This window comes from Wasmannia auropunctata, unplaced genomic scaffold, assembly GCF_000956235.1.
Source record: "Wasmannia auropunctata unplaced genomic scaffold, wasmannia.A_1.0 LD335985.1, whole genome shotgun sequence".
Lineage (NCBI taxonomy): Eukaryota > Metazoa > Arthropoda > Insecta > Hymenoptera > Formicidae > Wasmannia > Wasmannia auropunctata.
Window position 1 is genome coordinate 455,498 of NW_012026905.1, and position 24,039 is coordinate 479,536.

At 41.8% G+C, this 24,039-nt stretch overlaps 6 protein-coding genes across 6 annotated transcripts; 3 read left to right on the top strand and 3 right to left on the bottom strand.

The window, feature by feature from the left end:
• Window positions 1-233: 233 nt before the first annotated feature.
• LOC105454419 (peptidyl-prolyl cis-trans isomerase-like 4) lies at window positions 234-3,233 on the bottom strand. Its single transcript, XM_011697014.1, has 4 exons — window positions 3,070-3,233; window positions 2,061-2,551; window positions 1,395-1,636; window positions 234-1,225 (listed from the first exon to the last, which is right to left on the bottom strand). Exons 1-4 carry the CDS (start codon window positions 3,137-3,139, stop codon window positions 478-480), a joined length of 1,551 nt encoding a protein of 516 aa, XP_011695316.1. The 5' UTR covers window positions 3,140-3,233; the 3' UTR covers window positions 234-477.
• Window positions 3,234-4,739: 1,506 nt separating this feature from the next.
• Window positions 4,740-7,664, top strand: LOC105454420 (inosine-uridine preferring nucleoside hydrolase-like). The gene is made up of 5 exons (XM_011697015.1): window positions 4,740-5,277; window positions 6,136-6,319; window positions 6,401-6,517; window positions 7,003-7,139; window positions 7,269-7,664. Exons 1-5 carry the CDS (start codon window positions 5,044-5,046, stop codon window positions 7,641-7,643), a joined length of 1,047 nt encoding a protein of 348 aa, XP_011695317.1. The 5' UTR covers window positions 4,740-5,043; the 3' UTR covers window positions 7,644-7,664.
• Window positions 7,665-7,716: 52 nt separating this feature from the next.
• On the top strand, window positions 7,717-12,724 carry LOC105454530 (potassium/sodium hyperpolarization-activated cyclic nucleotide-gated channel 2-like). The gene is made up of 9 exons (XM_011697203.1): window positions 7,717-7,958; window positions 9,157-9,395; window positions 9,516-9,731; window positions 10,078-10,237; window positions 10,325-10,458; window positions 10,796-10,983; window positions 11,355-11,560; window positions 11,857-12,066; window positions 12,425-12,724. The coding sequence occupies exons 1-9, from the start codon at window positions 7,908-7,910 to the stop codon at window positions 12,722-12,724; spliced, it is 1,704 nt and encodes a 567-aa protein (XP_011695505.1). The 5' UTR covers window positions 7,717-7,907.
• A 463-nt stretch (window positions 12,725-13,187) lies between these two features.
• Window positions 13,188-15,254, bottom strand: LOC105454531. Its single transcript, XM_011697204.1, has 3 exons — window positions 15,068-15,254; window positions 14,312-14,803; window positions 13,188-13,642 (listed from the first exon to the last, which is right to left on the bottom strand). The coding sequence occupies exons 1-3, from the start codon at window positions 15,252-15,254 to the stop codon at window positions 13,188-13,190; spliced, it is 1,134 nt and encodes a 377-aa protein (XP_011695506.1).
• A 2,330-nt stretch (window positions 15,255-17,584) lies between these two features.
• LOC105454423 lies at window positions 17,585-19,989 on the top strand. Its single transcript, XM_011697018.1, has 2 exons — window positions 17,585-17,735; window positions 18,463-19,989. Exons 1-2 carry the CDS (start codon window positions 17,685-17,687, stop codon window positions 19,177-19,179), a joined length of 768 nt encoding a protein of 255 aa, XP_011695320.1. The 5' UTR covers window positions 17,585-17,684; the 3' UTR covers window positions 19,180-19,989.
• On the bottom strand, window positions 19,920-23,726 carry LOC105454422. The gene is made up of 5 exons (XM_011697017.1): window positions 23,551-23,726; window positions 23,317-23,401; window positions 22,569-22,783; window positions 21,903-22,274; window positions 19,920-20,413 (listed from the first exon to the last, which is right to left on the bottom strand). Exons 1-5 carry the CDS (start codon window positions 23,668-23,670, stop codon window positions 20,051-20,053), a joined length of 1,155 nt encoding a protein of 384 aa, XP_011695319.1. The 5' UTR covers window positions 23,671-23,726; the 3' UTR covers window positions 19,920-20,050.
• Between the last annotated feature and the right edge of the window lie 313 nt (window positions 23,727-24,039).

Here is a 24,039-nt window from a genome sequence, read left to right on the forward strand (position 1 = left end):
CCCCCCCCCCCCGTGGTTTTTCGACAGCAGCTTTACCGTGCCTAACCGCGCTCCCAGTAGCTGTAGAATCTTACGTAGAGCTTCCCGCTTTCGGCCTTTCTACGAAAAAATCGCCCCTTCGAAGGAAAGCGCCTTTTCTCTCTCTCTCTCTCTCTCTAAATGTTTTGTACTCGAAAGATTGCCGGCAGTTTTACTCGATGTAAAAAAAAAAGAAACGTTTGAATTACAGCCCCTCTTGTAAACTGTGCATTTATTCACTTCGACGTCATAATACAGGAGACCCTCCATCTGTTCTTATTTCTGTTCTTATTTCAAGACCGTCTTGAATAATTTAAGATGAGACATGCTAATAAAAGATTCTGCGACTGGTTTACATCTTCAGATTGTACCTAAGCTTTCAAATATAAGAACGGACCGGCCTGACAGATATAGTTCACAATTCCAGAGCTTCTCCAGCCCACCTCCCATTTCTATGTTTCACCGTTTTCTCTTGTGCTTGTGCGACCTGTCCCTGTGCCTCGTGTCATCCTCGTCCCCCGTGGGCCTCTTCCTCCCGTTGTCGCGATGCCGACGCTCCCGGCTGTCGTCGTGCTCGTCCCTCCTACCTCTCCTCTCGGACCTCTCCTCGCTGTGATCTCTTCTCCGGTCGCCGTTCTCGTCCCGCCTGTTTCTCCTCTCCGATCTCTCCTCGCTGTGACCCCTCCTCCGATCGCCTCCCATCCCGTCTCTATCCCGTCGCTCCTCCCTTCTTCTCCTGTCCCTTCGCTCGCCGTCGTACTTGCTCCTCTCGTGATGATCCTCGTGCGGCCCGTCCTCCTTCCTCCTGTCCCTGGCGTCCCTGTCCTCCCTTCGGAGGCGCTCGTGCTTCCTGTGCTCGGCACTGCCGCGATCCTTGTCGCTCTCCCGTCTCCTTCCCTCCTCTCTGCTGTGTTTACCGCCGTCGTGATCCCGTTCGCCGCGCGACACCTCGGGCTTCCTCGAGTGACCCTCCTCGCGTCTCCTCGTTTGCTTATCGTCCTCGTCGTCGAAGTACCGGATACCCTTCCCCTTGCCGCGCCAACGCATCTTCGCGACCGACTGCGAGAAGTCCACGTGTATCCTGCGGTCGTCGATCAGCACGTTGTCCATCTTGAAATACGCGTCCTCGCAGCTCTTGCGATCGGCGAACTCGATGAACGCGTACTGCAGGGAGTCGCCCGTCTGGTGATCCCTTATAACTTCGCAGCTGCAAAGTCGACGGGAGAATAAGATTTAATGAACACATAACATAAATACCATAATAAATTGAGATACATCGAATAAAATGAGAGAAAATTAATTGACAACGGGGATTATATGATACATAATTACGAAAGCATAACGTGGAATATTGTAAGAATAAATGGTTTACGTACCCAACAATTTTTCCGAAACGACTGAAGATAATCTCGAGATCGTCGTCGTTCGTGACCGGGTTTAACTTGCAGACGAACAAGACGTTTTCCGGCGGGGCGATATCCGCGTCCGGTATGTCACCCACGATCTCCAATATCGTGGCTCGCGCCTTCGCTTCCTTGTTCTTCTGCAATTCCGTAATCTCTTCCGTGGTCATGCCGCCAGTATCGTCGATTGCTTCATCCGCTCCGATTCGGTCGCTCTAAACACGAATAAAAGGACGAAGATAATTTTAAATACGAATCTCTTAAATTTACAATAAGTAAATTAATCAATTAAATAAGGTAAAAAGGCGCGGAAGAAAATACGTTTGTAAACTTATTTACCCAAATAATAGACAGACGGTGAAAATACAGTCTTGACCATAAATATATAAGAGCACCTTCAATTTATTGCGGCAATAAAAGCCAAAGGACCAAATATTAAAATTGTTACAAGAGTAAATATTATTCTTCAATAAAAATTTTTTTAATTTATTCTTCGTTAAAGATAGAACGTGTTTACGTCAATTTTGTGGGGGTGCTTTATACTTATGGCTAAGTCTTTTTCGTGTGAAGCAAGCGTTATCAATGAATCAAAAAGAATCGGACGACGCGAGCTCGATTCATTTTCTAACGATGGCGCACCATTAGAGCCTCCTTTGTAGGTTCCGGGCTTCTGTCGGGCACGACGAATCCCACGGGATCGTCGAACGGATCCTCCAGGATGACAGTGTGGGATATCCTTATGTCCTGATACGGCCGCTGATCCCCGTCGCAGATGGTCTCGTTGAACTTGAGTATCACCTCCAGGCCCTCCGTTATCTCGCCGAACACGCAGTGCTCGCCGTCCAGGGACTGCAGATCCGCGCCCAGGGTGATGAAGAACTGCGAGCCGAGCATGTTGTCGCCGCAGTTCACCATGGACAGCAGGCCCACGCGGCTGTGCCGGATCTTCGGCATCTGCTCGGCCTCGTAGTAGCGGGCCCTCTCGCCCAGCACGATCCCATACACGCTCTCGCCGCCCTTCCCGGTGCCGGTGGGGTCGCCGGTCTGCGCGATGAAGTTGGTCTGCACCGAGTGGAACAGGTTCCAGTTGTAGTACTTGAGCTTGCACAGCTTCAGGAAGTTCCGCGTGGCTGGAATAAGTTTAATCATGTAAGTGATGCAGACGCAAAGAGAAAATCTGTTCTCTATCTGCTGGACTGTTATACTTTAAAACGAAATAGACGTGCAACTGGACGGCACAAAAAAAAAAGGGGAAAGATGAAAAACACAGAAAATACAAAAAGTTCCGAGAATAAATCTAGATAATCGAAATGCAGAGATATATAAATGAGATGTAAATTCACATGTGGTGTGCAGCATATATATCTCAAATATTTATCTCGCAAATTTTGCGTGCTTAAATCATTTCTTTTATATCGACGAGATGCAGAGATAAATGAGATGTAAAGTCACACGTGGTGCGCAACATGTATGTCAAATGTTTATCTCACAAATTTCATGGTTAACTCATTTTTTTTTATATCGACGTTAAATATGCAATTTTATAAACACCGTGCTTAATTCGTAATTTCCAATGACACGCAACTGTGCGAGAAAACATCTTTTGCATCATCGTAGAGTGACACATATGCACCGTGTGTATACTTACTTTGAGGACGCTCCTCGGTGTACAGGTCCACCGTGAAGTCTCCTATCGTAGTTTCCACCACCACGGCCATGTTTTCTTTACGAAAATACTTTAACTGTCGGGCAGTGATCTCAATTTTTCTTACAAAAGATCACTTTTCTCTGGCAAAAACAGAGCTGTCGAACCTCTCTCGTCACAGCTCACCTGGGCTGGATTTACACCGACTGAATTAGGTTATGTTAGGTTAGATTTAAATGTAATTCATGAATGAATGCAGAGGTCGTCTTGTCGTCTACTCCGTCTACTTGAAAAAACATCCAAATCACGTGAAAGAAATAACGCGGCAATTAATTAATCGTTTGCAATTTTAAGCTGCAATTCAAGCTGCAGTACTTTTCGTCGATTTTGTCCGAATATTATCTTGTATTTTATTCTTGGAAATTCTCTTCGACGCGTTACGCGATAATTGACGCAATAATTGATCGAGATTAAAGAGACTCTTCCCCGGCTCCTGTTTTGACGAGGTTAGAAAAAAACGTTGAAAAATATTAAATAACGATAATAAATAATAATATCGTGCTTGATATATTAATAGTATTGATGTAAATTTTATAATTATAAATTATAACGTGAACAATTTTATATAATTAATATTGTAACTAATTAATTGATATATATGATATATGATTTAATATATACATATATATATATGTATATATATATATATTAAATATTAATAATATTCATATATATATAATTATATAAATAATTATAAACAATAGTATTATATATTTAATATATTATATTTATATATCCTATATTATTAATATATATCTTAAATGAAATAACATATCTATATATATGTATATATTATAAAATATCCATAAATAATTATATTTTTATATAAAAATTTTATCTGTGTGTGTGTGTGTGTGTGTATGTAACATTAATTTAATATATGTATTAATATATCATACCATTGCATTATATTAATACAATAATAATTAATTTTTATAAATTTTTAATATATACATTATTATTAATATATTATATTAATAATAATGTTGCATCTGTTATTTCAATAATTTTCGATATCTATTATACCGTATTCATCCTCGAATCGAGGATTCTGCTTTCACGTCTTGAATTGCAAAAAAGTTCAAAGGCGCGAAATTTATATTTTTTTAATTAGTACGCCAGTTGCGATTATATATATATACACTTTGAATTTCTGAGAGAAAGAAAGTTCTTTTGAACTAATATCCACTGGCTACTCATAATTCTTCTCTACGAATTCTCGTATTTAAATCAAATATACCAATTCGAGAGATAATCACACATCAGAAAGAGATAAATATATATCTACTTTATTTAACATACGAAATTAAAATCCCAGACTTGAATTCTCACACGTCAAGATTTTACAATTAAATACCTTTTACACTTGCAACAAAAATTATTAAATGAATTTCGTTTCTTTTTCGTTTTTCCAATTCAAGTAAATCAGAAAATTCTTTAAAGTCAGAATGATTCCAAGATCTCCAAGCCACAGAAACGATTATCCGAGATTTCCCGTTAGGGGCTGTCTACAATACGTCAGATCGTAAGCCGTAAATCGTAAGAATTGACCAATCACAGTTGAATGTAAGAAAAATATTCGACTACGATTGGTCAAGTCTTAGTTAGTATTATATGAGTAGTGACTAACGGCTTATTGTAGAAAGCCTCTTAGACTTTCCCTGGCCTGTCGTGATAACACGTGTAGCGCGTCGCCGATAATCGTATCTGATATATTTCGCTAACGAAACTGCACGACCTTCATCTTCGTCGGCGACAAACAAGACGCGTTTATCAGCGGCACGCTTCTTATCAGTCCACGTCTATAAATACGGGAGTACGTCTGCCGACCGTGCGAATTACACTCGCAATCTGATAACCGCGTTTTTCGTCGGAAGTTCGACGTTCCTCACGTGCGTTTTTGTCGCTGTAAAAAAAATGCTGTCGGCGGCAAAATCTGAGATAGATATGGGGAAGGTGGTGACCCCGAGGAGCATCATCGTGGACTGCGACGCCGGCATCGACGACGCTCTGGCCCTGATCATTCTCTTGGCCGGTCACACGGACAAGAGTCTCAATATTAAGGCTATCACATGTGTTAATGGCAACACCAAAGTCGACAATGTCGTGAGAAACGTGTTCAGAACTCTGCATGTGTGCGACTGCACGGACGTAAGTAATTGTTATCATTCATCTACACCCTTTCCGAGAAAGAAAATTCGATTATTTTATATGATGAATTTAATTATATGCAAAATGTATATTTTAAATAGTACCCACTAATTATAGAATATTATTCCAAAAGAAACTGAGTTGAAAAATCCTGAATTATTTTTTTTTCTACAGTGCTAAATAAAGCGATCGCTACTGCAATAATTACTACTTTATGAATACAAAAATCTCTCTATTAAGGACAAAAATAGTTCTTAAATAGCGCTGACATATCACATATAAAAATATAATAAATACGCTAATCATATATCCGGGAAGAAATAATCGATCTATATATAGAGATCTATATAGTTAGTTGCATCCGTGGAAGTCGAATCGACGTCTATAGATTCAACCGATTATTTCTCTCTGGATAACGCTATTTTTTATAAAAAATTGAATTGAAAAATACTAAACCGTTTTTTTCTACAATGCTCAATGAAGCAGATAATTATTACATTAGTGATCGCTTCATGGAGCATTATAGAAAAAAAAATCTTTCAGAACTTTTCGACTTTTTTATAAGTAACAACGCCATGTAATTAGTGGGTGGTATTTAAGTTACGCTCTGTATATCATCAGAATTTCTACTTTTTTTAAATAATAACTAACATATGTATCTTTTTATATATTATTAAATTATTAATAATTTTATAGCAGTGATCAATTAATTACTTATAACGTAAAATTACTACACGGAAAGAACGATTTTGTTGAAAGGTCTAAAAATTTTGCTGAAATACAAATCTGAAAATAATTCCTGCAGTCTTAAAGAGCCTTAAAGCCTTAAAAGCGCAACATAAAAATCCGTTTCTGCAGATACCTGTTTATCGAGGAGCGTACTCGCCTCTGTTGGACACTCCGAATGCCAAGGAAGCGGCATCGGAGAACTATCACGGTACTGACGGATTCGGGGACGCGTTCGCCGACGTTCCGGACACGAGTAAACTGCAAGAGGAGCATGCCGTGTGCGCCTTGCACAGGATCACGTCGGAGGATCCAGGTAATACGATCTTCTCTCCGCTACAATTATATTACATAATATAATGTATTAACTTAACAACAATTGTTCTATAATTAAAAGGTAATGTCTCCGTGGTCTGCTTGGGTCCCCTGACGAACATAGCGTTGGCTATAAAACTGTATTCAGAGTTTGCCGACAACGTGAAGGAGCTTTTCGTGATGGGTGGAAATTCCACTGGTAATAACATATGAAATTATTCGCGTTAATCCAATTAGCTTACAATCTCGCCGTAAATTTTATCGGTAAACTCCCAAGCTACGTAAAGTTAAATAAGATTCGAGTTTGCATTATTGTTAATCAGATCGTCACAATAGAATGTGGGACGTATAAAAAAAATCACATTTCTGTAATTGCATTATTTAAAGTAGGAAAAAGCGCGCTCGTGGTATTTGCAACGAAAACATTAGATATAATTGCGGTTTGCTAGATTACAAGGCTCGTAAACAGATCGTATAACAGATAAGCCTCGAGAGCTAGGCGTCTCTAATCAGTACAGGACAGAAAAAGCCGTGCACTTCATATGCATTCCATTGGGTGAACAAAATTGTGTAGACTACAATAACAAGTAGGCGTCTGTAATTAATATATATATAACAACAATTATAAGCGTTTGTCGTTTTTCGTTTTTCAAATCGTCTGAATTTCCGTAATTGTATTCAAAGCGCAGGGTAACATAACTCCGCAGGCGGAATTTAACTTCTACGCGGACCCGGAGAGCGTGCACATCATGCTCAACAGCATCAAGAGGCCTCTGTGGCTGTTACCGTGGGAGTCCTGCTTAGAGACCAGAATTACACACGTGCGTACAATTTTATTTCGATAATTATTGAAGAATTACCGAAGGAGTCACCGTGAAATGTATATTGCATCGTCGCTGCAGGCGATCAATCGTTCGACTCGAGTCGATAAACGAATTTCTTTTCGCCAGGAGTGGCGGAGGGATGTGCTGGGCAAGATAGACAAGCCCTGCGTGCACATGATGAACGCGATCGAGGACAGCAGGCGCGCGCAAGGGAAGAAGTTCTTCCCCTATTACACCATGTGCGACGCTTTCCTGGCCGGAATCGTGCTGGTGCCGCGTATGGCCAGGAACGTTGTCGCGTGGCACGCGGACATCGAGCTGGGCGGCAACAGGACCCGGGGCCAGGTTGTCCTCGATCATCTGCTGTCGAACAAGCCGAATGTGCATCTGATACACAGCTTTGACTCGGAGGACTTCAAGAGGATCCTGCTGAAGGCGGTGAACACGATTCGTTCAGATAATCGACGATCTTGTGATCGTACAAAATGTAGCCGTGAATAAATAATTATATGTAAAAACAAACGTTGTACTTGTGTTTCTGATTTGTTATTTCAGTTGTTGTTTCTTAGTTTTTAAATTGTTAACTCTTGTCATGTAATGTTTAAATATTAATTCCCTCTTTCCTTCTTAATTAACAGGAAGTAGCGAGTGACTGTAAAAAATAAAATAAAATACGAGACATTCCAAGAGAATGACAAAAGACACGTAGATGGAAAGAGACTATAGAGAATTTATTTTTTCAGAGGTCGTATTAAGAAAAGCGGCATGATGGATTTAATGGCTTTTGTGCCTGTCACAAAGGCACCGATTATCCAGGTATGCGTATCATCATCCAGGAGAGACGACAAGAAGACAGAATTCTATTTTGATTTGATATTCACTTAATGACAATAATGACATTTAATCGTACGATTTAGCGAGAAACTTATCTAAGTATTCAAGTTAGCTTTACAAAGGTTTTAGGAAAAAATATATGCACATAATACATTACAATTAATTAGCATTATTTTAAATTGCATTTAATAAATTCGCGTTTATGCGTAAATTTATCGTTTTTTTTCACAAATAGAAAATCCATACAATTCCTTTGTACTTATCGTATTTTTTAATTATAAAACAAGTCTTTAAAGACACGATACATAAATACATTATATCAGAAAAGAAGAAAATTGTATATAAAATCACTTTACTTTAAATAACACTTAAATATATATGTATGCCTTTGTAAATTTATTTTTTTCCTGTAAGACAATCAGGTGGAAAGTTAAACGAGATTGCGGTTTTTAATCGGAGCCGGAACATGCGGTTTTTAATATCAAAGAGTTATCAAGGCTCGGAAGACGTGTACACGCAACTCTCGCTTAACTTCCCACCTGATTGTCTTACAAGAAAAAATAAATTTACGAAGGCATAAATATTTTTAAGTGTTATTTAAAGCGAGGTGATTTTATACGCAATTTTTTCTTCTCTTCTGATATAATGTATTACATGTATCGTGTCTTTAAAGACTTGTTACATAATTAAAAAATACGATAATTACAAAAAAATTGTATGGATTTATATATTTTTATATAGAATAAAAAAAAGAATATTTTAATGCAACATAATCCTTCAGCATTTTTTGCAACAATATTCGGTGAATATACAGGGTAAATTCAACGAAACTTCCAAGTTAGAGTATATACCCTTCTATTATCTATTCATAAAATAAAAATGATAATTAAATAATATTAACGAACTCTCGAAATTGTCAAATAAAATAGAAACAAAAGGCTAACGAGAGTTTTTGGCGCGGTAAGGAAGGCGCATACAGTGTCTTGGAATGTTGTATTAAAGATCTTTATTAAATACTTGTCTAATCCATGTTGGACATTAAAATATGGATTAGACAAGTATTTAATAAAGACCTTTAATACAACATTCCACTGCGTCTTACTTACCGCGCCAAAACTCTTATTAGCCTTTCCTTTCTATTTTATTTGATAATTAAATTCTAAAGCAAACAAATACGCAGAATGAACCGCGCATGGAGCACGTTTGCGAGGTGCCGCCGAAGGAGGATCCACTGATGAGTATGATCCCCGGAAGCTCTCCGTGGTCGAGGCTGCGACGCTGGTTTCTCAGCACGCGGATAGTGTCGCGGAAGCATCCGTTCACGCGTTACTACCTGAAGAGCACCCAGGCGATCGACTACGAGATCAGTCGACACCTCAAGTCTCATCCCCACATGATCCATCCGTTCAGCACCTTCAGGTCAGCCGCGACTTTCTTCCCGTAAAAAGCGGAAGTTGTAAATATACAAAATTTGTCGTCTGTTCTCCTCCATCTCGAGAGCGAAAGCGAAATCGAACCGAAAGTTTCTTCAACGTATAGAATATTTTGGGAGTCTGCGATGACGCTGTTCATCATCGCGGCTCTGCTCGCAACTCCGGTCTTCCTCGCATTTTATTTCGACAAGCTCGAGAAGTGGTACGTCATCAACCACGCGATCGACGCCGTGTTCATATGCGACATCGCGATCTGGTTCTTCACCGGCTATTACGATTGTCATATGCAGCTGATAGTTCTGGACCCGAAGGTCGTCGCGAGGTGGGAAATGAAACACACTTATAGCTCTGTACTCATTAAGCTCGGTCTACTCTAAAAACTTACACTTTCCAAAGTGTCTTAAATCCATATTTAAAAGAATGGAAATTATATAGGTATCGCAATTTGTTCCAAATTAGTTTTAATTATAGAAATCACAAGTTGGAAGACTCTCCCATAATTTAATTAGGTATATGAATTTGTCTATTTTTTAATTTATCACTCGTTACGAAATCTCTTATAGTTTTACGCGAGTCTTTTGTTTCCTTTTTTTTTTAAATGCGGATTTAAGAATTAGCCTGCAGGAAAAGCGAGTTTTTCAGTGATTTTTACGACGATCATCTTGTAGCAAGTATCTGCGGGGTTTCTTCGTCCCGAACGTGTTACCGGTGCTGCCGTTGGAGTTCCTCATCCTGCTCTTCGAGTCGCTGTGGTATCTGGCGTCGTTGAACCTGCTGAAGATACTGTGGATACGAACCGTCATCATTTACTCACGCAGACTCTATTCAGTCAGGATTCGTGTTCCCCCTTGACTTCTCACCGCGCGACGGAGTCGACCGTCCTACTCACTTAAACGTTAAACATGAAAATTTCAGGTTTACCGAATTGATTTCCATCTGAAAAAGGGAGCGGAGATTAGCGTCATCATCGTCGTATGCGTGCACTGGGCCGCATGTCTGGAGTATTATTTGCCGCTGGCGGTCGCCAAGATAGTCGGGGAGAATGACGCGTTAGTGAACTATAGAATCGCCTTTGTGCCTCAAATGGAAAATTTAAATTCAATCACTTATCTATATCAGTGAAAAAATATTTTTATTAAAAAATATATATATAACCTTTTTTATATATTTTTTTCCGTTTTTATTTTTTCTCGTTTCATTCTCTTCTTCTTTTATTTTATCATTTTCGTTAATGTTAGTTTCTGGTTTTTTAAAAAATTGTTTCTGTTGTTTATATAACACATTTAATATACCGAAGGGACGTTTTCCCTCCTGTGATAATTAGATAAAATACGCGAGATCCCAATTGAGTATCAAAAGTGTAACGAAAGAACGAAAAATTTGTAGATCGTGGATTCGATCGTCTTACATGACGGAAAGAAGGACGAAGCTTGCGGTCTATCTAACGTGTGTTAACAGAGCTATTATCGCCCTAGTCGGATCCACGCATTATTTGAACGTCAGCACTCCAGAGGATATTATTTATAATCTAATTCTCTCTGTCCTTGGAGTGCTTGGATTTATTTATCTGCTGGGTATATATACGTCCATCGCATTAAATTTTTTTAAAATTAATTATTAATTTAAACGATAAAAAATTAAATTATATCAATTTAAATACTAATTTAAAATACTGAATACAGGAACGAGATCTGAAATATTTGTTTTTATCTTTGTGTCCCATTTCGACTAAATTTCTTATCTCTTTCAGATAATCTTCAGAGGGATTCTAAGCTACTTTTCTATAATGGATCTGAAATTAATGTATCTTAAATCTCTAAAATTATTTCTCTTTTATTTTAATTTCCGTAATACCCTCTTGCTGCGAATTTATTTTATCTCAGGATTAACTAATGTGGTTACTAATCGATAATGAGTCTTTCTTCTTCTCGAAACGGTCGTACAGCGCGATTATCATTGCTAATGATAACGTTCCATTCCTCCCGCAAGAGGCATTTGAAAATAATCCAGCAGCTGCAACAGTACATGAGGTACAAGGAGCTGTCGTATTCCTTGCAGCGACGATTGCTGGCCTACTACAATTACCGCAATAAAAAGGGTATCGAGAGGGAAAAGATTATTATCAACCACGTGTCGCCCTACTTGCGAGAAGTACGTGGATGTCTTAAACAAATTTTCTGAGAAATATATAAAAGTATTAAGTAGTCCAGCTTCTTATGCGACGTTTTCTGCCAATGATTATATCGCAAAATCCTGGCTGGAAATCATTTTGCGAAAATCTTTCCGCTGTCGCGCGTGAGAATTTCCTTCATAAAGGAGATAAATGAGACAATATAAGATTTTTCTGAAATTATATCTCAGCAAATACAGATTACAACTGCAATGTTGCCGTTATAATTTGCGTTTGCTGGAATGTTCCTTACAGAATTGATCCTTTGTCGTTTTAGAAGCTTCTTCTGCACAATTATCACCGATTAATAACCGACGTGGCGCTGTTCAAGTACCTGCCGCAGGCGGTGGTGACACGGTTAGTCGGCGCCATGCGCTCCGAGATTTTCATGTCGAACGACACGCTGGTCAAAGCCGGCACACGCGGCGACGCCTTATACTTTATCGCCTCCGGCACCGTGGCCGTCTACAACATCGTGAGGAGAGAGGTAAAAGATTTAGGACGAAGAATCCGCCTCTCGGATTGGGCTGTCGATCGTCGCATACGACTATCGAAGCTCGACTCGATCTTTGCGTCAAACTCACCAAAATTCAATATCGAAAGATATAATGATCAACTTTTTCATTTATTTTGAATATTAAAAGCACTGTCGTTCTCAGTGTTTTTAATACACAAAATAAATAAATAATCGCTATACCTTCTGGATTAAATTATAATTTAATTGTACTGGTGATTTAAATACAAGTAATTTTCGGTAAATTGAATTTCTGTAAGGGAAGGATTTCTTAAGAAATCGCGTCTCGATCTTAATATACGAATCCCCAATCACTCGCGCGTCTCCGCAGATCTGCCACATGGAGAACGGCGCGTACTTCGGCGAGCTGGCGCTGCTGATGGAGGACGAGCGCTGGATCGCGAGCGTCGTCGCCGTGGAGAACTGCGAGGTCCACGTGTTGCCGCGCGCCGGCTTCCAGTACGTCCTGTTGCCGTATCCCGATCTCCTGGCGTATCTGCTGAACGTCGTGCTCGCGCGCCCGGAGCAGACGCCGACGCACGAGAATACCCACGAGCCGAACTCGTCGACGACCGCGGGAACGTCCGGGACCGTCAATATCAGTAGCATAAAAGTCAAGAGGAGGGAATGAGCCGGCGAACGTTGTGGAAATGTACGAGGAACTTTGTGTCTCTGTTTTCTATTTTATTTCCTTCATTTTTAATCTTAATTGCTTGTTCATTTTTTTATAATTCATTTTTTTAATAACTTCTCAATAATTCTATCTGTATTTTACTACTAATTATTATACAACGGTAACGTTTTATTGAGCTACGGAAAACAGCCTACAGAATTACTCATTTATTAATATTTAACGATCGAAACTTCAACGAAATGTTATCAAACTCTTCTCGCTATTGCAACAATTAACAATTATAATAATCGCTCGGCACAGGAATAATCTCATTAGGTCTTCAACGGACGGCAGAAACCTCGAAGGAGGTTCGCTACACAAAACTGTTTCTAATCTAACTTCACCGTGAACACAGGTCGAGTAGGGTGCCTTCGCATCGCGTTACCCTCTTTGCCGGGATCATCCCCGCGCGCGGGCCCGATCAGAAGCGGCGAGGCCTCCGTTTCTGCGGGTTCCTGTACGACTGCTGGTACACGGACATGAGCCGCCAGTGCTCGGGGTAGTCGGCGTCCCGGCAGCCGCTCACCACGCTGAACGGCGGCGCCAGGCTGTCGATGCAGTAGGCGCGCCGCGCGAACGGCGTCCTCGGCCGCGGCACCGTCATCTTCGCCGGCGGCAGGCCGTTCCGGCGCGCCGCGTCGCCCTCGCCGATCCTCGTTATCGTCGTCGTCGTCATCGTCGTCGGCCGGCGCTTCTCCTCGATACCGAGCGCGAGACCCACCGCGGACCGGATCAACCGCGGGTCCCTCCTCCGTCGCTCGAACTCAGTTTCCGCCTCCGTTTTGCCGCCCCGGCAGGCCGCGCACCTGCGCTCGGTGATGCGCGGCACGGAGTTCGACCTCGACGGCTTCTCGCGTCGCCGCTCGCCACGAAGTTCTACAGATCGAAGCCGTTATTCTTGTTTAATTTATATTGTTTGACTGGCATGCAAAATGCATCCCTATATATTAGAACATCACGCGGCCGTATGTGTCGCGTGAAAATAACAAAATACATGTAAATAATATATTGTGAATTATAGAATATTATGTTAAAAATAGAAATATTTTTATTTGTAAATATTCAGCGGTTATTTGATATAATAGTAGTTCAATTTATACAATTAATATTATATAATTATAAATGATTAAGAATATTTAATGTAATTAACAGCATTGTTTTATACAAATAATAATAAATTCAGCATTTAGCAACAATATTATATTAAAAATAGAAATTATTTATAGACAAATAATGATTGAGTGATATAATAGTAGTTTAATTTATGATTAATATATGATTGATAATATTTTATATTGATAATTTAGTTTTATATGTATAAAGTTATAATTCAATTATATTATAGATAAGATGACAGAAAGAGCGAAATATTCAAATGATATGAATTTTCAAATAGCGAGTATTAAGTGAACCGGCTAACCGCAGTTGAAAGTTCTCCTTATCCTATAAATTGTAAGTCCTAAACTACTGGAGAACGCTCGATTACGATCGAATTCGCCCTTTAAGCAAAGCCTTTCGTTTCCTCGTGCACACATTATTCCTCACCGTTGCAGGAATGTTCGCAGCAGCATCGATTCCCGCCCGTGTCCTTCTCCGCCTCGTCCTGCCGCGCGCAACAGCCGCACTTGTCCCGTCCCTCGCCGCGCGACAGCAGCTCGCGATTCTTCGGCACCGGCGTGTGCTGGATCATGGCGAAGATCGCCGGGGCCGTGCCGCCCTCGGAGCCGTCGATGTGCGTCGGCCGGCGCGGCTCGTACACCGGGTCCAACGGCGTCTCCCAGCAGATCGCCAGGTCCATCCGCGTCTCCGGCTTCTTGCAGCCGAGCGCGGGCCCGAACAGCCCATTCTCCACCCTCGCGCCGGGGCTCGCGCGACCCTGCCGCCACTTCACCGCCTCCCGTTCGCAGCCGGCCGAACAGACGCGGCACCCCCTCCTGAAGACGGAGTCGTCCACCCGATCCGGAAGCGGCTGGTGCTGCAGGTTCTCCGCGTGCAGCCTTTTCGCCAGGGCGAACTTGTCAACGCAGGCGGCGATCTCTGGAGCGACTTGAAGGTTCTTTCATGTTAGAATTACGTTGAGCGAATCATAAATTATATAAAAGTGTTTATGTGACAGAGAATAATTAAATAATTATTAATCTATATTAAATAATTATATATGTACATATATTTAATTATATAATAACTCTAAGCATTGCAATTATTTGTTATAGATATACAAATAAACTCCAAAGACCCCAAAGACGGTTCGGATCCTCTTCGGTGGTCCCGCAAGAGAAAAGAAGAAGAAAACTATTTTACCATGTCTCCGCTCGTCTTCCTCGGCGATCCCGAGGAACTTGGTACATTGGGGCGCGTGTCCGCTCGGAGAGAAGGTCGTCCGCTTCTCCAAGGCGTGCAGCTCGGATCGGCAACGCTCGCCGGGGTCGTCGCACTTACAGACGATCGATTTAGCGCGACAGCGAGCGCAACGTTCGCGCGATTCCATATTTCACTCGCCGGTCGACCGCTTTGCAGTGGATGAATTGACTTGTTCTCGCCGTTTTACGTAACCGCCGATTCATTATTTATTAATGAACGATCGAGAGAGACGGAGGCGCGTCTTTCCCGAGGCACGTCTTCCGGCGGGAGAGGCTCGAATCCGAGGATCGCCGCTGCCGTTCACCGCCGTCGTTCTCCATTTTTCGGGGCGACTGTCCCGAGGAAATACCTGAGCACCACCATAGGAATGCACCCCCCTGGATCACGGAATTACCTCACCTCCCACTCTGGTACGCGCGACGCCGCCGGTTTCCCTGACGACATGATAATTCGATATTCGAGCTCGCTACAGTTGTCACCGAATGCGACCGCATATCTATATCTACTTATTATTATCGATGTCATTGTTGTTCATTAGGTAATATAATTACAGTACAAAATTGCCTTCTCAAAAAAGATAAAAAAAAAGGCGTTTTTGTGTGCCTCAGGAATGCGCACCTAGAAGAAAAAACTTTTATACCAAATTAAAAAAAACTCAAGTGGTACCATCTCTTTTTTTAATAAAAGTAAAATCTAAGCGCTACATATCTTCGTATTTCCATTGAAGGATCTTATTTTAACGCGAGTGGTAGTAACTTTATTTTTTTAAAATTATGGTATCATAAAATTGCGTAATTCAAGTAATATACATGTATCATTTGTATAAATTAAGTAGTAATTATTATATCGCATTCTTGCTTCAAACGTGACAAACAACTCAAAAAGAACGCGATTTTCGAGTTATTTATACAACTGAGCTAGATAAACATTATCATGTCAATTACCGAAAGTCTGGGAAGCTCAATTTTTTAAATCATTTTTGAAGTAGAGAGAGAGAGAGAGAGAGAGAGAGAGAGAGAGAGAGAGAGAGTGCGATATCATATATCCTACTATTAATTATTTCGCCGGAAATAACGAGAGGCACGATAGGATTTTCCAAAGTGGAATTAAAATGATTCTAGATCCATTTACCTCGGAATAAATGGGACTACGAGAACAAAGCTTGAGGAAGGTCGCGATGACTTCGGAGCTTCCGTCAGCCTACGTGCCCATATTCAACTCTTCTCGGTAATGCTCGAACTAGCGCGCGAGCGCGCGCGAGTCCGCATCACGTAAACGTAACGCGGAAAGAGCCGCGAGCGGGCAAAACCACTGATGACGCCTTCTCGAGAATTTGCGTATTATTGCGTATATTTCTAGATCGGCGGGAAAGACGCGCGAAACACGTTTTATATAGATCGCGTCTGGTAGATCGAAAGTGCGGAAATGCAAAGCGTTCTCATACATGCATGCATGAATGTTACGAATATCATTATCACGCGACGCAAGTATTTTGCGATAAAAAAAGAAGGAACGCCGCCATCGCCGCGCCGCGCCGTGTACTCGATTGCGGGCGACTCGAAGGCGGGAGGTGACGAAGGACAGAGATGTATGTACGTATGTTTGTATTTATAGCGGCGAATCCGCGAATCGCGAATGTGTGCTGCGCTGGTGCCTTCCTGGATCATTGCCATTCTCCCTTCCATTCGCCGCGCCGTTTCGCGCCGGAAGAAGACCTTGAAGCGTGTCTCTCTAAATCGCGCGGTCGGAAACACATGGCCGGTGCCACGCGACAGTTGTACTAATGCTCGCCCGATTCCCTTCTATAGGATATTACTGACAAAACATTCGCCACTGCATAAGGTAGGATAACAGCGAGGTGCGGCGATCACACGTGTCAAGTGTGTGCCTCGTTGAAAGTTCACTCGATTTCATTAGCTCGTTCCTTTCTTTTTGTATCGAGAAGAAACGACTTTAATGCATATATGTGTGTATGTATACTGTATAATGTATTATTTACATTATGATGGAAACACGTAATTGAAATTATCTAACACTGACATAACAACAAAAATGACAGGCGTTGATAATCAAAAGGATTGCTTATGCATGGAAGTTCTCTTTCTTTCTCTTCAGGATCGCGCTGGTTAACGCGTTAAAAAAAAAAGAACAACTCGCCCGATCGTTCCGTAAATTATCTCGTATAATAATCTTGCCTAAGAGATCATTATACAGCTTACGGAGAGATTGCAGGAGGAGATAAAGGAGAGAGAATTCGCGGTGAGTTGTTTTAATAGCTACTCCGGCCGGACCGGAGCGTGCGTAGCTTTAATTACGGTAACGATTGTAAATATACGTATTCCCGCAAACGCGCGACACGGGTAACTGCAGCAGGGGCCCCGGGAAAACCGGCGCGCGCGACCATGATACGTTCTCGGTATAGCGACGTTGTGTAGCGGCGATCGTGTGACGTTGAGAACGGATGAATCAGTTTGGTAGCGCGCGGCAGCGTGACCACTAGTGGTAGTAGATCGGAGAACGCCGAGTCGGACGGTCCGAAAGTCCATTGTTCGTTTGTATGAAGAGACGGAGGGAGGACCCCTGCAGTGTGTTCACTATTCAATTGACGGTGAGTGAGTGATATTCAAAGGTAAAAGAACAACAGGTTCTATACAATACGATAAAGTGGTAATACAGGATTACGTTTTTTTTTTTAAATCCGCGGACACTTGTTGAGCAATCGGCGAAGAAAAGATTAATTGAGGCTGCAATCGCATGACTTCGCTACAGAGTATAATTAATTGCAATAGCGAGGGAATGTAATTGTAAAGAGCGCTGGCTAAAAGAGGAAAAGAAATTATTATGAAACAAAGAGAAAACGATATGCAATAAAAGTGAAATATTTCATTAAGGGTGGCGTTCCATTTAACGCTCGCAACGCTCTTGGAATCATTGTTCATCTTTGTTGTTTATCAAATGTGAAACAAGAACGAGATATATATATATATATATATATATATATATATATATATAATATTGCTCGCGAGCGTTGCGAGTGTTAAATGGAATGCAGCCTAAATCTTACGGTCGTTAAATGGATACTTGTATATCTTGAGCTTGAAAGACATGCGAGGGAATGTTCGTGTGGCAATCTCTCTCACGCGCAGTCATAATTAATGACAACAGATGTCAGAAATAAATGTGGTAGTGCGATACAAGCATGAAACGTACGTTCAATTTGAGAGTCTATTCGCGGACTCCCGATAAAATAAGACATTCTCGGACACAGAAAAGCGCTCTTTCGGGCAATGAGATGAGAGAGTAAAATGAAAAAAAACTTACACGCTGTTCCATAGGTATCTCTTCGACCAGACGTCCCCGAAATGAACGGAAAAAACAAGGCCGACGGCGACGAGATAATGTATCTGGACGAGATCCACGACGAGGTGTCGAGGCCGTTGACAGCTGCAGAGGTGCCGTACCCTCCGACCTTCGGTCTGCGCGCCGGTTTCGTCTCGCCGGAGGAGGCCGAGCAGGGGGATTCGCGAGGACCCGCGTTGCTCACCGAAACGGAAGACGAGCACGAGGGGATGCTGGAAAAGCCGTCGGCGCCGCAGGCGATCAGCTTCGAGAGCAGGAACGGACCGGAGATCCCCGCGGGATCCACGGGCTTTCTCAACTCCGTCTTCTCGTCGCCCGTTCCGCCGACCGTCCAGGTCGTCACCCCGGACGTGAACGTCTACCAGCACAAGAAGACCCTGGCCCAGGGTATGATGGACCTGGCACTGCTGTCCGCGAACGCGAATCAGATGCGCTACGTTCTCCAGACGGACGGCCGGCACCCGTACTTCTTCCCGTCGCTCATCATGATCGGCATGAGCCTGTTCCTGCAGATCGCCGTCGGCATCGGTCTCATATGGAACAGCGTCTACGACGTCAAGGAGCACGAGCAGATGTGCAAGGCGAACAAGGCCAACAATTGGACGGTCATCGGCATCTTTCTCGTCACGATATTCAACGTCTTCATCTCGTCGTTCGGCGTTGTCGATCAGACGGTGGTCGTCACGACGTAACGACTCGCTGCATCTTGCCTCCCCCCCCCCCCCGTCGATGCGCGCTCTCTGTCTTTTATTAACGACGCATACGTAATTGTTGCACACAAAGTGTGAATGACCAGATAAAATATTTCCGTTGTTTTCGAAGCGATAACAATTAACGAGTTTAAATTTTTGATTGCATATACGGAAACTCTATAACGCGTGTGTTTTTGTATATATTTGTATAACGCGTACGTTTTCGTTATATTATTTTTTAATGCACATTGATTATCCAATATATCCGATATACCCGATTTGACGTCGGGAAAGATTTTATAAGATTTTCAGGAGAATCCTTGTTACGGTCATATTGATTTATATGAATGCGAAAAGCCACGAGGGGATCTTCTTTTCTCACGTGAATGTTTGTTTGAATATTTTCTCACCATTAGCATGAAAAACAACGAAGATATTTTAGATTCTGACATTCCGCGAGTTGCTCATTCTGCACACTCTTTTTTTTTTAACGTTGTGGAAAACCTTCGAAGAAGGCGCCCTAGTGCCTGTACCCAGGGGAGTGTTGGATTCGGTGGGGACCCTCAGCCTCGGCTTTGGCAACCGCTTATATAACTAAAAACCACCACGGAAGTGTGATCTGTTCTTCTTTCTGCACACTATCAGATGTTCGCATCATTGCAAACTGCATTCATTCATTTATCCATCTATTCGAAACTCGTCGGACACATAAGTAATTTATAGTAGCATGTAATTTTTACTTTTTTTTTATATCGAAATGATAATAGATAATGATATGTTTACTGTATAATAATAAATGATTCTTTTTTACGCGATGTATATAATATAAAATCCATCTATAATATAAGAAAGACACGACGGTGCGTGTCGGTCAAACGTGAACGACAGACGGTATCAACTGCAACATTCCCGTCAACTCGTCGGCCAGTCGCTTGTTGTTTTGTTGAAAATTTTCCTCCTCGCTTTCCTGGCGCCCGTTCAAATCGTCCAACCAGCTGCGCGCCTCCGCGTCGTTACACTGGCTTCTGTGCGCGCGGGACGGGCAATTCAAGGCCGTGTTTCCGGGACCACCGCCACGGCCGTCCACCGGCGGCGTCTCCTCGTGAGACGTAAGACCTCGGAGTTTGTCCCTAATTACGCGACGTAACAGCGAGCAGAACGCGGCGAGTTCCCGCGCGCAGATCGCTCTCGGATTCGATTCCGTGGATCTCCTGTGCTCCTGCATCACCGTAGCCTGCAATGCATATTATTGGCAGTGTTAAGTGCCGCAATTAACGTTGCCGTTCGAAACGCTTGCGGCTCGCTATATGATTTTATTCCGCAAATATACTCGCATCGAGTTTATTACATAATTTGTGATCCAAGCGATTTTTCTTTTTCTGTTCTTATTATTACAAAATTGCAGGAAGAGATCTTTAGTTACAGTTGTATGTACATACACACATACGTTTTATGCGAGAGACAATTGCTTGCTGCAACAGTAGGCTAACCCACATTTTGTAACAATGGAGAAAATAAATTTTACAGTTAAGGTGATGAACAGTTAATTTCTTTAGAATTTATTTTTTTCGTTTTTGAAAAAATATTATAAAATATGAGTTAAACCATTCGCCAGCTAATCCTTCAATTGATAGCATGTAATCTTTTCTGTGAATCGACGCAAATTCTACGAATATGGAAGTAAAATAAATATCTTTACATTGTTTTTTTTCCTCTCGCGTCAAATAAATGATGAATAACGTAATTGTTTTCTTTTATTTCATTAGAGAAAAAATGAAAGAAATTTGCATCGCGATGAATACGAGGAACTTGTTTTCCGTCTTTCAATTTGACACGAGTCAAATTTTTTCGTCTCTCTTTCCCCCCCTCGTAAAGCTTGGCAGAAAATCTTTATCGCTATCGTCTACTAACGGACGCTTTTCGAGTGTCTGCAATCGTGATATCCGAGAGGTATATTTATAATGAAATAGTAGTGTTCAACAGAGCCGCTGAAGTAAAAAAATCCTACCCAAATGAAAACAGATTCCTCGTCTTCATTGCGATGCGAACTTTTAGCGAATTTGATTGGGCGCTCTCAGTGCACATTAAAGTCATCGTACGTAAATCAAAGTAAAGATATACGTTTAATATAAATATAGAAACGAGGAAATATATGGCTTTAATATAAATTGCATAAACAATGAACTGTGAAATCCGCAATACACTTTATTGTGTAATTGCATTATCCTGGTTGAGGTAATTTTTCGCAGTAAGTTATCTTACAGGGTTTAAAAGATACTCGTTAGCATCAAATTATAAAATTGCCTGCCAATTTAATCGTGATATAACATATTCCGGATTCAATTAGAGCTGTACGTTTCAAGACGATATTCGGCGCGCAGTTTGCACAAGCTGAGAATTGTAAGATTCACGCGCATATTATTATTAAACATCAAATTCTACTTTCACCATATTGGCGTTCTCTAATTAATAATAAATTTATTTTTATTTAGTAAAAAATGGGTATTTTATCATTCGAAATATTTCACGTTTACATTCAGATTAAATCAACGGCTTTGACAATGCGTCCAACCGAATTCGCTATTATTTTCCACGAAATAGAAAGAGGAAAGGAAAGAGCCTCCTTGCGTTCTCGAAAAGGGTTTGACGCCCCTTCGAGAGTTATTCGCGCGATTCGGCTCTTCGCCAAGAGAGTTTGATGTCTCTTCACCCTTAAGATTTACCATCCAGTCGAAGAACACGTGCCGCTTCCGCAGCCACTTGACGCGCGCGTCGAGCAGGATCCCGACCTCGCGAAACTCCCGCAGCTGTCGCCGATCCTTCTCGGAACCGTCGCCGCCGCCTCCCCCGTCCTCGAGGACGCGCGACCTTGCGAGGCGTTTGGTCAACGCCAATTCGGACACGCTCAGATGCGGCAGACCGCTCACGCCGAGGCTCGCCGCGTGCACCTTGGACACCAATTTCGCCCGCTCGCGGGCCAGCTCGTCGATCTCCCGCAGATTTAGATTTACCGCGGCGTTCAGGTGCAGGACACTGTCGAGCTGAGCGTTCATTGATAACGGCCCGTCGTGCGGTACGGTAATTAACGACGGAGACTGGACGGAACGATCGGAAACAAAAAATAGCTAGAGCATAAAGAAGGTTGATGGTTCGATGGATAATTCATTCGAGAATCATATATAAAAACGAATATGTATGTTATACATTCATAATGATAGTTAAAAGTCTAAGTCTTAATAAAAACGAATCATTAACAACATAACAACAATAATAATTTTATTGAAACTTAAAAAATTGAACTCGACAACAATTGAAATTATAAATGAACACTCATAAAAGAGCGATATACTATCTAAAAAATTAAAAAAAAAAATGATTTCGATACTAACTTCTGATGGTGGATCTATGTGTGAGCATTCGGCACCTAGAATGCTATCGGCTAATTTCGCTCGAAGGACGGAAGTGAGGACATCCTGTGTTCCCATTAACCAAGCTAAGGCTATCAACGCGTCCCTGTTATGTTCGCCGTCTTGCGATAAACTGTAAAACTCGATCACCGGGTATTGCAAGAACGCGAGATGCAGCTTCACCGCCGATGGCGCGTCTGGAAGTACAAAATCGACGGCATATCGTGCAATAAAATGTATTGTATCAATACATATCTTTTTTTAAACAAAAATATATATATTTTTAATAGAAATAAAATATTAAAATTAAAATAATTAAATAATAAAAATTCAAGGAGTATTGTACACGTAATATAATCTTATATAAGTTAAAATCTCTTTTATACAATTTTTTATACAAAAAAAAATAACACAAAAATTCGAACGCAAAAATTAATTAAAAATATATTCAATATTCTTTTGCGCAGTAATTTTCCACGTGTGCGAGAAATTACAAACTCTTTTTCAAGTACTGCATTTACAACGCAGTTAATTACATAGATTGCTTATCTCTTTTTCTTTCTTAAATGCCGGCATTAAGAGCAATTGTTTACTCCTTAATTACAGCAATTGCGACGCGAAGACTTTTGTGTTAATCGTGCATGTTCCTTAAAACGTATAACGTACGGACGCGGATCTAGGGGTACGATCTACGTGCGCAATCAGGATGCAAATCGGTTTGGAAACGAACCATAATTTCCGAAATCGATGTCGCCTCGTTTTTCCCTCGCGGCGTGACAGCTCAGAATGCGCAGCGTGCTCCACAGCGCCTCGGCCTGCACACACACACACACACACATACACATATACTCACACGTGTACACGAAACATATGATCGCGTTTGACAGATCCGACGCGCGTCGGTCGGATAGATTAGGTTAGGTTCAGCGCATTCGAATCACCGATAATCACGCGGTATACTTACGGCGTTTTCGTCCGGGGCGTTATACTTGGCCAGTTTCAGGTGCTCGGGCGTTAAACTCACGTTTATCAACGAATTGATGTAACCGCACAACGTCGGTAACGCGTCTTTCACCTCGCACATGACGCGACGAGCGAAGAAATGTCACGCGCGCGCGGCCACGACAGACAGCTGATGTCGAATCCGCCGGCTCCGCGCGCGCGGAACGCTCGCCGCAGCTCTCCCCGCTCTAGCCCAATTAAAAATTGGAACGAGCGCCGTGGGGCTAATGACGGCCAAGGTGATCAAGTCCCAGAATCCCAGAGAGCACCAAGATAAAGATCGGATCGGAGTAACGTTGCTCTTATCTCTCACTTTAAAGTGTAACAATTAAAGTGGAAATAAAGTTACATAGTAAACTTGTATAATTTAACAATACTTATCGTTGAAATAAAAAGGTAAACAGAAAATAAAGTTCCCAATGGAACACCGATTACTCCAGATAAAGATTGG

Bases quoted from the DNA above. Each gene is read 5' to 3' on its own strand.
- LOC105454422 (XM_011697017.1), bottom strand. From the start codon at position 23,670: ATGTGCGAGGTGAAAGACGCGTTACCGACGTTGTGCGGTTACATCAAT. The intron at 22,275-22,568 runs GTTAGTATCGAA...CGTTCCGTCCAG, and splicing joins ACATAGATCCACCATCAGAA to TCTCCGTCGTTAATTACCGT. The intron at 20,414-21,902 runs GTAAATCTTAAG...TATGCATTGCAG, and splicing joins ACGTGTTCTTCGACTGGATG to GCTACGGTGATGCAGGAGCA.
- LOC105454423 (XM_011697018.1), top strand. From the start codon at position 17,685: ATGAAGAGACGGAGGGAGGACCCCTGCAGTGTGTTCACTATTCAATTG. The intron at 17,736-18,462 runs GTGAGTGAGTGA...GCTGTTCCATAG, and splicing joins TGTTCACTATTCAATTGACG to GTATCTCTTCGACCAGACGT.
- LOC105454531 (XM_011697204.1), bottom strand. From the start codon at position 15,254: ATGGAATCGCGCGAACGTTGCGCTCGCTGTCGCGCTAAATCGATCGTC. The intron at 14,804-15,067 runs GTAAAATAGTTT...AAGTCGCTCCAG, and splicing joins GGAAGACGAGCGGAGACATG to AGATCGCCGCCTGCGTTGAC. The intron at 13,643-14,311 runs GTGAGGAATAAT...TTCGATCTGTAG, and splicing joins CTGCGAACATTCCTGCAACG to AACTTCGTGGCGAGCGGCGA.
- LOC105454419 (XM_011697014.1), bottom strand. From the start codon at position 3,139: ATGGCCGTGGTGGTGGAAACTACGATAGGAGACTTCACGGTGGACCTG. The intron at 1,637-2,060 runs GTGCGCCATCGT...ATTCGTGTTTAG, and splicing joins CTACAAAGGAGGCTCTAATG to AGCGACCGAATCGGAGCGGA. The intron at 1,226-1,394 runs GTACGTAAACCA...TCGACTTTGCAG, and splicing joins CGTTTCGGAAAAATTGTTGG to CTGCGAAGTTATAAGGGATC.
- LOC105454530 (XM_011697203.1), top strand. From the start codon at position 7,908: ATGATGGATTTAATGGCTTTTGTGCCTGTCACAAAGGCACCGATTATC. The intron at 10,459-10,795 runs GTTAGTGAACTA...AAAAATTTGTAG, and splicing joins ATAGTCGGGGAGAATGACGC to ATCGTGGATTCGATCGTCTT. The intron at 10,984-11,354 runs GTATATATACGT...ACGGTCGTACAG, and splicing joins TGGATTTATTTATCTGCTGG to CGCGATTATCATTGCTAATG.
- LOC105454420 (XM_011697015.1), top strand. From the start codon at position 5,044: ATGCTGTCGGCGGCAAAATCTGAGATAGATATGGGGAAGGTGGTGACC. The intron at 6,320-6,400 runs GTAATACGATCT...TATAATTAAAAG, and splicing joins GATCACGTCGGAGGATCCAG to GTAATGTCTCCGTGGTCTGC. The intron at 7,140-7,268 runs GTGCGTACAATT...TCTTTTCGCCAG, and splicing joins TAGAGACCAGAATTACACAC to GAGTGGCGGAGGGATGTGCT.